Genomic DNA, 13,159 nt, shown 5'->3' with positions numbered 1-13,159 from the left:
TCTTGACTTTAATCCATTCTTTTGTATATCCTTTGACCAATACCACATTGTTGTAAACACCTTTTTAATAGATCATGATTGTCTAGTATTTAAGACCACAGCCTCATTCTTCACTGTTGCCTCAGCTGTTCTTTGCCTTTACATTTCCATATAAATTATAGACCAGCTTAATTTCCACAAATAAACCTGGCTGAGATTTTCCCTGCCAATACAGATTGATTTTAGAGAACTGACACCTTTCAATTTTGTCTTTATATCATGAGCATGGTATATCCTTCCTACTTATCTCTATCTTTTTGTTATATATATCCAATTTTTTCAATGGTATTGCAAAATGACAGTATTTTAAGCTTCATTTTCTAATTGTTGGTTTAGAAAGAATAAAAAGAAAGGTTTTTACTCTTTTTTTAATATTGAACTTGTCTTTAGTGACCTTGGTAAATAAACTGATTTCAATAGTTTGATCATTTTGGAATTTTCTATGTCCACAATTGTGTCCTATACAAATGACCTTTAAAGTCTTTTCTTCCCAGTCCTTATGCCTTTTCATTATCTTGCTTTATTGAACTGGTTGGAACTTCCAGGATAATGTTGAATAGAAGTGATGAAAGCAGTTATCATTGTTACGTTTCCTACTTCTGGGAGGAAACTTTCCATAATTCACCATTAAAGATGATGCTTCCTGTACATTTTTCAAGGATAATTTTTTATCAGATTGAGGAAGATCCCTTCTTTCCTAACTTGCTAAGTTTTTATCATAAACAGGCACTGAAATTGATCAAATGCTTCTTTTGCTTCTATAGAGATGATCATGGATTTTTTTTCTTTAAATGTGGAAAATAATACCAATTTAAAAATAACTACTGTTGCTTTCCTGGAATAAACTCAATTTGGTTGTAATATATTATTCTTTCATACACTGCTAAATTTGATTTGTGAATATTTTATGTAGGATTTTGTATCTATGCTCATACCATGCTGTTCTGTAATTTTTTTGCTAAGGATTGTAAAGTTTTGGTATCAAGGTGGTGATAGCCTCAATAACATAAGTTCTCCCTTTTCTCAGTACCCTGGAAGAGTTCATGTAAGACTGATACTTTATTTTTCCTTAAATACTTAAAAGGATTACCCAGTGGAAGCATACAGACCTGAGTTTTTTGTGGGAAGGATTTTTTTTTTTTAATTAAGAGATTCAGTTTCTTTAATACAAAAATTTTATTTCTTCTTGGGTCATTTTTAATAAATTCTGTTTTCCAAAACATTTTTCTGTTTCATCTACATTGTCAAGTTTATTGATGCAAAGTTCTTCACAATATCTTATCTCTTTAAGGTTCAATGGCTCCAGCGATGTCTCCCTATAAATTCTTACCAGTGATTTGTCTTTTTCTTAATCTTGCTCGCGGTTTACAATTTCATTATTCTCAGAATTTCTGTTCTGTATGCTTGTTTTAAATTTTACTGATTTTTGCTCACATCTTTATTTCGTTTTTCCTTCTATTTTCATTAGGTTAAATTTGTTACTGTTCTTCTAGCTGCTTGAGATGGAAGCTTACAGCCTTTTCTTCTGTCTGTCACTTAATATTACTATACCCCCAAAACCTATCTCAAGAATTCTCAGGCTTCCCTGGTGGCGCAGTGGTTGGGAGTCTGCCTGCTAATGCAGGGGACACGGATTCGAGCCCTGGTCTGGGAAGATCCCACATGCCGCAGAGCAGCTGGGCCCATGAGCCACAATTACTGAGCCTGCGTATCTGGAGCCTGTGCTCCGCAACAAGAGAGGCCGCGATAGTGAGAGGCCCGCACACCGCGATGAAGAGTGGCCCCCGCTTGCCACAACTGGAGAAAGCCCTCGCACAGAAACGAAGACCCAACACAGCCATAAATAAATAAAAAAAAGAATTCTCTTTTCACTCAGTCTATAATCTCCAAGGGCATCTCATCCACAGGTTATGGCTTCAACATCTACCTATATGTTGTTGATTTAAACTTTTTTTTTATCAGAACAGAATATTAATTCCCCCCTGCCCCCAATCTGTTCTCTAGTTTCTCATGTTCTACTATAATAAGGTCCACAACTAACCTAACTTCCCTATCTGCTGCTTGTTTCTACTCTTCGTACATCACCCATCTCGATGAATAATATATTCCTAACAAAAAAACCTGAGAGCTATCCTTAACTCTTTCTGACACCCAATTAATAACCATATCTTGTTAATCCTAATTCCTAAATCTCTTTCAAATCCATGCCTCCTTTCTTATCACTATTGCTACTATTCTTGTTCAGACCTCAACATTTTCTCTCTGGACTTTTCAACAGTCTTATTAGTCTCCTTGTCTCTAATTTGTTTCTCTACTAATGTACTTTGCACAGACATCATTCTAAAGTGGAAATCTGATCATAACATTCTTGCACTCAAATTTTCTTAATTGCTCCTATGAGATTAAAAAAATCTAAATTTCTTGACACTGCACAACAACAGAGCTCTTTATGAAATTAGTCTTACCTTGCTATGCACTCCCCACCAAGAAAACCAGGGACATAATTTAAAAATAACAAATGACTTGTATTTCCTCATGTGCCAAGTACCCAAGTATATCCCCATTTTTTAAACTGTGCTGTTCCCTCTGCTTGAATGCATCCTTCCATCATTATTACTATTACCACCACCACACCACCACCATCGCTCCTAGAATCATTTTTCACATATAAAAGATAGTAGTACATTTAATCAGACTTCTTAAATATAAAAATAACTTGATTATTCAATAAATCCAAACTCAAATTTATATTTATGTATTTAATTTTATTTGGTATACACCACTATGACCTTACTGTAATTGAAATCCAATACAGGATTTTTTTATGATTAGTCAACTCCACAAAGACAATAATACTGCTGTGGAAGACCAAAGGGGGAAAAAAACTGATATATTTATTTACAGTTCCCTATATTGTAAACATTTAATCTATACACTGTTAGTAACTTTTAATGAGAGCTTTACTTAAACAAGGAAACGATGCCCTGTATTTCTATTCATATTCGGCAATAGCATATTAAACAGATTATCAGATTTTCTTTTTCATTAGCATTATGCTTTCTTTAGATAATTATCTAAACTTTCAAAAGATCTAAATATATCCAAGTACTATACAACTAAATCTACTTAAGCCAACATATTTGGCTTATAATTTCATTTTTAGAATAATTTAAAGTGCTATAAACAACCTGGCAATCAACACTTTCTATAAGAACAAAACTACCTTTAAACATTAATTTACAAGATAATATACAATGTTTACCTGGAATAGCTGAAATTTCAGCACAAGGTCACTGTCACATGTATAACGGCAGGATTTTTTTTTTTTTTTGCATTACATGAAGCTTTGAAATTAACTGATGAATTATTGCCGCAATGGCTTATTATTGGTTTCCTACAAAAGAGGATAAGAACTACTGATATATTTTATCTTTTCTTTTTTTGTTTTTTTGAGGTCACTTGACAGTAAGTTTGCATATTCAACAAGTCTACTGAGTTACAATATTCTACTATAATCATTGCCCTTTTATAACAGCAAATGCTAATGGTGATTAATAACATATACCACTCAAAAAAAAAAAAATCACAAGTTTTTTTTTTTTTTTCTTTTGAACAGGAACCTTATTTTGGGAGTTGGTGTGCAACAAGGCTAAAACAACAGAACTATAAAACAGTATACCTGACACAATATGTTGACAAAATATGCATCTGTTTCTTAGTTTTTGTAGTTATGATAATGCCCTAAGCTACAGATATGTAAATAGTATATTTTCTTGCTTGATATATTAAATTCAGTAGAATCATCCAGTTCTCATTCTCCTTTGTCATTTTATAACTCTTTATCAGATAATTCAACGATGAAAGCATATGCCCAAACCTGCAGATCATGTGCACTGTGGTCTATTACAATCAGAATTCTCCTCAAATTTCATTTTTATTAAAATGAATTTGAGAATACAGGCAAAATTAATAAAGAGAATGTTGTACTGTGAATTAAAACTAGAACTCAGTGGTCTATGAAGTATGCATTGTTTTGGCATGTGTTTTTTCCTTTCTAAGAATAACTAAGCTGAGCATGTCCAAAAGTCACCTGTGCCAACCTCACAGATACAGTAGTACCTAGTCTTCATTCCCTCAATATCCCAGGTTAGACTACTCTACTAAAACAATCAATATAGTTTAAAAAATAATAAACCAAAATAGGTTCAACAAAAGAGCACCATCCTATTAGGAGACTGAGAAAACATGGATTATAGATGAGGTGGTCACTATGATCAAAATGCTACCAAAATTCTGACAAACCCTAAGCTGTTACACTGCAGGGACCCACGCCATGGTCTAACCCTAAAGACCTCTGGGACAGAAACATGATTTTAAAAATAAATTCCAAAATTATAGCTGTAAGAAATGGTGATATGAACTATTTTTAAAGCATGAGTTACATGTTACATTGTATTGCTTCTTGAACTTTCCAAACAATGCTTGTTTGTCCATGTCAGGTTTGGGCCATTATCCTGCTAAGAGATAGAGCATTATATTCATTCAAAAGCCCAGATTTCAATGTCTTGGATAAAGAAGTCTTCCTTCTTAGAAAGTGTATGATTTCCAAATGTTTTACAAGAATGGCTTCTTCCATGGTAGAGATCTCCATCAAGCCACAGGGCAAATTCTCCCCTGTAATACATAGAAGAAAACAGTTCTAACGAAAATCTTTTAATACTTATGACCTAAGTTGTAAAAGAATAATTGCAGAGGTTGTAAAATATTAATTTAATGAGACATTTCAATATTCAACAACTCTAAAAATCTTTTTTTCAAAACCATTCCCTACTCCTTTCCACACAAAGTGGTACAAGACAACTTTGTTTTGTTCATATCCCATTATAAAATCACTTAACATATAGATCAAGGAGTAAGATGAACCCTCTAAAATTATAGAATTAGCTTTTGAGGCAGGTACTACTCTGTTATTCTTTGCCTGGTATTATGAATTTCTCTTTGCTGTTCGGTTTTAATATATTTAACATGAGTTTCTTAGAGACATGAAAACTCCCTATCATCTAAAATAAAATGTTTGGTTAATGTTAAGGGTTCAATCTCTAACTCACAGCTGAGGAAACTTTAGACTTGAGTTGTTCAAGGTCCCACATGTGATTTATGTTGAAGAATTTGAATCAGGTCTATCTGACTCCAAAGCCTATATTCAGTCCATCACATGATTTTGATTTCTTTGGGGCTCCTGTTTGGAATTCTGGAATATCCAGTCCTTATAGCTCCCATTTTCTGAGACTGTACTCACCTTCAAAGACTGTAAACTTGTCTTAAGTTGTTATCAACTGACCCAATGGTTAGTTTAGCTTGCTGGAATCATGTTGCATCATTAACACTAAGTTCCAGCGAATATCTAATGACATTGTGTACATTACTTTCAAAGACTGAAGGCACCCTTAACAGCTTGAAATTATAAGCCACTTGCTTGTGAGGCTTTCCTGGAGAGCTAACTGAATCACATGTAAGACCACCATTGGAGTAGGGCCGAATGACTGCCTTCTCCCCAAACAAAAAAGGTGTAATTGGAACATATAAACATTATAAGCTGATTCCAACAACTAAAAATAACATGGTTTTTAGTTACCTGGTTATGTCCTTCAAAGAAGGCTACCATAACCATGGTTAATTTTTAATCACTGAAATCATGTCTTCCAAATACCTATCTACAGAGAAGTTGTAAGAGAGAATTTGTTAGAATCACTCAGGATGATGAATATTCAGGCTAACAAGATTCTGTGACCTGAATGAATTATTATTATATATCCTCAAATGTGGGAAACAAATAACACTTCTATAAGTTTGGGAATTATTTAGCATACATTATTCTGATCCTGAAAGATAGAGAGAAATAACAAATGAAGGAGGTTGTGTTTGCTAAGGGCTAGTTGAGAAGTCTAGGCTAGGAGGCAGTAGAGCAAGCTACCTCCAAACACCATGAAGACTAAATGAAGTTGGAATACCAGAACAAAAAAAGTTTCTCACAATGCTTGCTATGCCAAAAGAATCAAATCAAACTGCTGATTACTCATACTGTTAAAAAAAAAAGAAAACAAGCCCTGAAAATTGGGGGGGGGGGTGCAGTCACTAACATTTTTAACAGGAAAACAGATTTCTATTGTCTAAAATATCAATCCAAATAGTCTCCAGGGTAGAATAACATGAAAAATTTTAGACCTTTTTTATAAATTGAGAGAAAGAACATATCACCACGGTTTTTTGAAAATTTGAGAAGTTCTAAGGGATTAGTGTATTTCTCTTTCAACTATCAAGAAGTCACTAGACTTTAAAAGAAGGGTTTTTAATCAAAAGGGAATCAACTAAACAGCATTTTGAGATGAGTAATATTCTACCAAGAGTTTCAAATACTACACTCAAGCACCATCTTGCAAATATTATACTTTCTTAGTCATAATATATAAATTAGGATTCTAATGTCAAAACTTTCCAAAGATAGCTGATTTTATAAATAACACAAATGAATTTTTAAAGTTTCTTTCAAAATCTCACAGTTAAATGTTCAAGAGACTTACCCTCCACCACCAAAAGCTAGTGAATCCATGTCTCCTTTGATAAAAAACATATTATCTCCTGTCCACTTAAAGACCTACAAAAATGACAAAAGCTTTAAATATGTAGATGAAAATATCACTATCTATGTGAATTTCTCTTTTCTGACTACAAGAGTTCGATGGTTAATGAGAAAAGTTAAGAAAGTAGAAAATTAGTTAAAAACTGAGTACATGTCATTAACTTTTATTTTAGCATCAAATATAAATGTACATTAATTTGATAATGTTTTAACATTTTGATATAGCGCCAAGGTCTTTTCTTTGGGTATGAATTTGCCTATCATTATTCTCACAGAAGCCTATAGCACGTGTTTATGCTTTCCAGTTTCAATTTCTTTAAAGAGGAGTGAACATAAAAACACTTGAGAAATTCAAGGGTAAAACTTCTAGATGTTAATATTCCTAAATATTTTTAACCTTTCATGGAAGTTCTACCTAAACCTAATACAACATCAATTTCTAGCACCTCACCTTTATAAAAATTTTCCGAAGTATTCATTATAGTTTTCAATAAAATAAACTTTAGCACTCACTTTTTCATAGATATATAACATTTGTTTAATTACATTATTAGTTACCAGGTAGAAACAGCATCATAAAAAAGGATTGGAAACAAGTACAACTGAAACTTCAAAAATCTGTAACAACTACAAGCTTCCAGGTAGCTGTAGGCATCAGTTGATGTTTTACGGAAGGAATGGAAAGCACTAGTTAATCTGGTGAGCCACTTAAACCGAAATTTGTTAAGAGAGTTTGTTCCTATTATGTTATCAAATCCTATTTTGTTCATTATAGAAATTGTTCCTAAAGACAATTCTTTTTAAAACCAACTGTGTTGATTCCTATTTTCAAGGTTATAATTTCATCTCTTAGGTACTGTCTGACATGCTGAACCTGACTGTACCAGAGACTCTGAGATTGCACTCAATGCTTGAAACAGTTACACATTCACTAAAATACATGTATTAAATTTCAGATCTCATTGGTATTAGAATGTATCTAATTTTAGTCAAGTCACAATAAAGAAAATGAAATCAGGTAATCACTTTTGATTTAACCCCAAATAATTTATTTTTTAAGTTTTCAAGACTGACATCATTAAACTTATTTAGTCATTAAAAGTTTCTAGAAATTTTACAATGATAATTAATAAACAAAACAGTAATAATGATGTATACTCCTTACTGAGCCCATGATGTCTTTCTGGTACCACGCCAAGTGTTACACATATATGATTCTCATTTAATTTTTAAACAACCTTGTTACATTTTATGATCCCCATTCTAACCACAGGAAAGTTGAAGCTCACAATGGTCAAAAAAGTGCTTGGTTATCAGTTAGTAAAAGGCAGAGATTGAGAGTCAAATGCAAGTATGCAGGACTCCAAAGTGAATGTTCTGTTCAAGATGCCACCTCTTCACAAACTGAATATAACTGGAATAACTGTTCTTACCTCAAATTCTGGACAGAACGTAAAAACAAAGGTCTCTCCAGTACCATAAAAGCCATCACTTACTTTAAATGGCTCAGATGCCAATGCACCAAAAACCTAAGGATAAAAAAGGCATGTTCAATGACATCACTATTAATTTGTTTCGGTAAGCATTGTCCCATTATATATGTTTAAGTAAAATACAAAAAGTTTAATATAGCATAGTTTTGTCTACTTGTACTTAAAAAGTGAAACATGACCAGTTGTCACACAATTCATATTATTGTCAGGTACAAAGCATATCAGTTTCTCAGTGGGAAAAAAACAGATTTTTCCTAGTTTTGAAATCTAAAAACATGTCTATTATAACAAAAAGATAATCTAAAAAAGTGGTAGCCACATTTCAGCATGACAATGTACACAGTGAGGACAACATGCTGTTGTGGTACTGTAGCACTTACGACAGCAAAAACCCTTCAGTATGGGTAAACATTCTACTACTAAAAAGGTATGCCAGTTTCCTCTTCATTAGACAGTAAATTCCATGAGGACAGAACTTCAGTCTGAATTGTTTGGTCCTGTAATGCCTTGGCTTTACATAGTACACGACACACAGTAGATACCCTAAAAAAAGGATGAATAAATGAACAAGAGGCCTGGACAAGTCATTTCAATGTTCTGGGTCTAAGGTTCCAGACCACGAAATGGCAAAGTAGAGTTTGATGATCTCTATAGTCACTATCTCTCCTGACATTCTACTTCCATACTCAATTTTTAAAACAGACTTTTCTTATTGTAAGGTGTTTATGTACATACATATATATAAAATATAATCACACAGCTCAATTTGGAATCATCACAAAGCAAAGTCCCATTTAACCTTCATGCAGACCTAGAAACGGGACATTACCAGCACCCCAGAAACTCTGGACCACCACCTCCACCTCCCAAAAGGAAGCTACTAGGTCTGACAATAACAAAGATGTGTTTTGCCCATTTATGAACTTGCTGTTTCAGGAATAACCAAACTTTCTCTTCCTTATCTGGGACTTTGTTCTTGGTCTCATCCTCACACAATTATCTTTATTTATTTATTCTGTAAATTTTATTTATTTTTTTGCTATTTTTTTAAAAACATCTTTATTGGAGTATAATTGCTTTACAATGGTGTGTTAGTTGCTGATGTATAACAAAGTGAATCAGCTATACAGATACATATATCTCCGTATCGCCTCCCTCTTGCATCTCCCTCCCTCCCACCCTCCCTGTCCCACCCCTCTAGGTGGTCACAAAGCACCGAGCTGATCTCCCTGTGCTATGCGGCTGCCTCCCACTAGCTATCTATTTTACATTTGGTAGTGTATATATGTCCATGCCACTCTCTCACTTCATCCCAGCTTACCTTTCCCCCTCCCCGTGTCCTCAAGTCCGTTCTCTACGTCTGCGTCTTTATTCCTGTCCTGCCCCTAGGTTCTTCAGAACGATTTTTTCTTTTTTTTTTTTTTTACATTCCATATATATGTGTTAGCATACGGTATTTGTTTTTCTCTTTCTGACTTAGTTCACTCTGTGTGACAGGTCTCTAGGTCTCCCCACCTCACTACAAATAACTCAATTTTGTTTCTTTTTATGGCTGAGTAATATTCCATTGTATATATGTGCCACATCTCCTTTATCCATTCATCTGTCAATGGACACTTAGGTTGCTTCCATGTCCTGGCTATTGTAAATAGAGCTGCAATGAACCTTGTGGTACATGTCTCTTTTTGAATTATGGTTTTCTCAGGGTATATGCCCAGTAGTGGGATTGCTGGGTCGTATGGTACCTCTATTTTTAGTTTTTTAAGGAACCTCCATACTGTTCTCCATAGTGGCTGTATCAATTTACATTCCCACCAACAGTGCAAGAGGGTTCCCTTTTCTCCACACCCTCACCAGCAATTATTGTCTGTAGAATTTTTGATGATGGCCATTCTGACTGGTGTGAGGCGATACCTCATTGCAGTTTTGATTTTCATTTCTTTAATGATTAATGATGTTGAGCATCCTTTCAGGTGTTTGTTGGCAATCTGTATATCTTCTCTGGAGAAATGTCTGTTTAGGTCTTCTGCCCATTTTTGGATTGGGTTGTTTGTTTTTTTGATATTGAGTTGCATGAACTGCCTGTATATTTTGGAGACTAATCCTTTGTCAGTTGCTTCATTTGCAAATATTTTCTCCCATTCTGAGGGCTGTCTTTTCGTCTTGTTTATGGTTTCCTTTGCTGTGCAAAAGCTTTTAAGTTTCATTAGGTCCCATTTGTTTGTGTTTTTATTTCCATTTCTCTAGGAGGTGGGTCAAAAAGGATCTTGCTGTGATTTATGTCATACAGTGTTCTGCTTATGTTTTCCTCTAAGAGTTTTGTAGTGTATGGCTTTACATTTAGGTCTTTAATCCATTTTGAATTTATTTTTGTGTATGGTGTTAGGAAGGGTTCTAATTTCATTCTTTTACATGTAGCTGTCCAGTTTTCCCAGCACCACTTATTGAAGAGGCTGTCTTTTCTCCATTGTATATTCCTGCCTCCTTTATCAAAGATAAGGTGACCATATGCGTGTGGGATTATCTCTGGGCTTTCTATCCTGTTCCATTGATCTATATTTCTGTTTTTCTACCACTACCATACTGTCTTGATTACTGCAGCTTTGTAGTATAGTCTGAAGTCAGGGACTCTGATTCCTCCAGCTCTGTTTTTCTTTCTCAAGATTGCTTTGGCTATCAGGGTGTTTTGTGTTTCCACACAAATTGTGAAATTTTTTGTTCTAGTTCTGTGAAAAATGCCATTGGTAGTTTGACAGGTATTGCAATGGATCTGTAGATTGCTTTGGGTAGTAGAGTCATTTTCACAATGTTGATTCTTCCAATCCAAGAACATGGTATATCTCTCCATCTGTTTGTATCTTGTTTAATTTCTCTCATCAGTGTCTTACAGTTTTCGGCATACAGGTGTTTTGTCTCTTTAGGTAGGTTTATTCCTAGGTATTTTATTCTTTTTGTTGCAATGGTAAACGGGAGTGTTTCCTTAATTTCTCTTTCAGATTTTTCATCATTAGTGTATAGGAATGCAAGAGATTTCTGTGCATTAATTTTGTATCCTGCTACTTTACCAAATTCATTGATTAGCTCTAGTAGTTTTCTGGTAGCATCTTCAGGATTCTCTATGTATAGTATCATGTCATCTGCAAACAGTGACAGATTTACTTCTCTTCCGATTTGGATTCCTTTTATTTCTTTTTCTTCTCTGATTGCTGTGGCTAAAACTTTCAAAACTATGCTGAATAACAGTGGTCAGAGTCTTGTTCCTGTCTTGTTCCTGACCTTAGTGGAAATGGTTTCAGTTTTTCACCATTGAGAACAATGTTGGCTGTAGGTTTGTCATATATGGTCTTTTTTATGTTGAGGTAAGTTCCCTCTATGCCTATTTTCTAGAGAGTTTTTATCATGGGTGCTGAATTTTGTCAGAAACTTTTTCTGCATCTATTGAGATGATCATATGGTTTTTCTCCTTCAATGTGTTAATATGGTTTATCACATTGACTGAGTTGCGTATACTGAAGAATCCTTGCATTCCTGGGATAAACCCCACTTGATCATGGTGTATGATCCTTTTAATGTGCTATTGGATTCTGTTTGCTAGTATTTTGTTGAGGATTTTTGCATCGATGTTCATCAGTGATATTGGTCTGTAGTTTTCTTTTTTTGTGACATCTTTGGTTTTGGTATCAGGGTGATGGTGGCCTCGTAGAATGAGTTTGGGAGTGTTCTGCCCTCTGCTATATTTTGGAAGAGTCTGAGAAGGACAAGTGTTAGCTCTTCTCGAAATGTTGATAGAATTTGCCTGTGAAGCCATCTGGTCCTGGGCTTTTGTTTGTTGGAAGATTTTTAATCACATTCTCAATTTCAGTGATTGTGATTGGTCTGTTTATATTTTCTATTTCCTCCTGGTTCAGTCTTGGGAGGTTGTGCTTTTCTAAGAATATGTCCATATTTTCCAGGTTGTCCATTTTATTGGCATAGAGTTGCTTGTAGTAATCTCTCATGATTCTTTGTATTTCTGCAGTGTCAGTTGTTACTTCTCCTTTTTCATTTCTGATTCTATTGATTTGAGTCTTCTCCCTTTTTTTCTTGATGAGTCTGGCTAGTGGTTTATCAATTTTTTTTATCTTCTCAAAGAACCAGATTTTAGTTTTCTTGATCTTAGCTACTATTTCCTTCATTTCTTTTTCACTTATTTCTGATCTGATCTTTATGATTTCTTTCCTTCTGCTAACTTTGGGGGTTTTTTTGTTCTTCTTTCTCTAATTGCTTTAGCTGTAAGGTTAGGTTGTTTATTTGAGATGTTTCTTGTTTCTTGAAGTAGGACTGTATTGCTATAAACTTCCCTCTTAGAACTGCTTTTGCTGCATCCCATAGGTTTTGGGTTGTCGTGTTTTCATTGTCATTTGTTTCTAGGTATTTTGTTTTTCTCTTTGATTTCTTTAGTGATCTCTTGGTTATTTAAGAGTGTACTGTTTAGCCTCCATGTGTTTGTATTTTTCACAGATTTTTTTCCTGTAATTGATATCTAGTTTCATAGTGTTGTGGTCGGAAAAGATACTTGATACGATTTCAATTTTCTTAAATTTACCAAGGCTTGATTTGTGACCCAACATATGATCTATCCTGGAGAATGTCCATGAGCACTTGAGAAGAAAGTGTATTGTGCTGTTTTTGGATGGAATGTCCTATAAATATCAATTAAGTCCATCTTGTTTAAAGTATCATTTAAAGCTTGTGTTTCCTTATTTATTTTCATTTTGGATGATCTGTCCATTGGTGAAAGTGGGGTGTTAAAGTCCCCTGCTATGATTGTGCTACTGTCGATTACCCCTTTTATGGCTGTTAGCATTTGCCTTACGTATTGAGGTGCTCCTATGTTGGGTGCATAAATATTTACAACTGTTATATCTTCTTCTTGGATTGATCCCTTGATCTTTATGTAGTGTCCTTCTTTGTCTCTTGTCATAGTCTTTGTTTTAAAGTCTATTTT

At 34.3% G+C, this 13,159-nt stretch overlaps 1 protein-coding gene across 11 annotated transcripts in view; it reads right to left on the bottom strand.

Moving 5' to 3' along the window:
- Positions 1-4,090: 4,090 nt before the first annotated feature.
- OXR1 (oxidation resistance 1) overlaps positions 4,091-13,159 on the bottom strand; it is a 463,267-nt gene continuing 454,198 nt past the window's right edge. For all 11 annotated transcript variants that reach the window (XM_082434271.1, XM_082434275.1, XM_082434277.1 and 8 more), the window contains 3 exons: positions 8,113-8,208; positions 6,621-6,694; positions 4,091-4,713 (listed from right to left, as the gene is read on the bottom strand). In XM_082434271.1, the coding sequence (XP_082290397.1) occupies positions 4,578-4,713; positions 6,621-6,694; positions 8,113-8,208 (306 nt within the window). In that variant the 3' untranslated portion in view covers positions 4,091-4,577. The remainder of the gene's footprint in view (positions 4,714-6,620; positions 6,695-8,112; positions 8,209-13,159) is intronic.

Source organism: Balaenoptera physalus (genome assembly GCF_965194825.1).
Source record: "Balaenoptera physalus genome assembly, chromosome: 17".
In the NCBI taxonomy this organism is placed as follows: domain Eukaryota; kingdom Metazoa; phylum Chordata; class Mammalia; order Artiodactyla; family Balaenopteridae; genus Balaenoptera; species Balaenoptera physalus.
The sequence above is the reverse complement of the archived record's forward strand: the minus strand, read 5'-3'. Positions and strand labels throughout refer to the sequence as shown.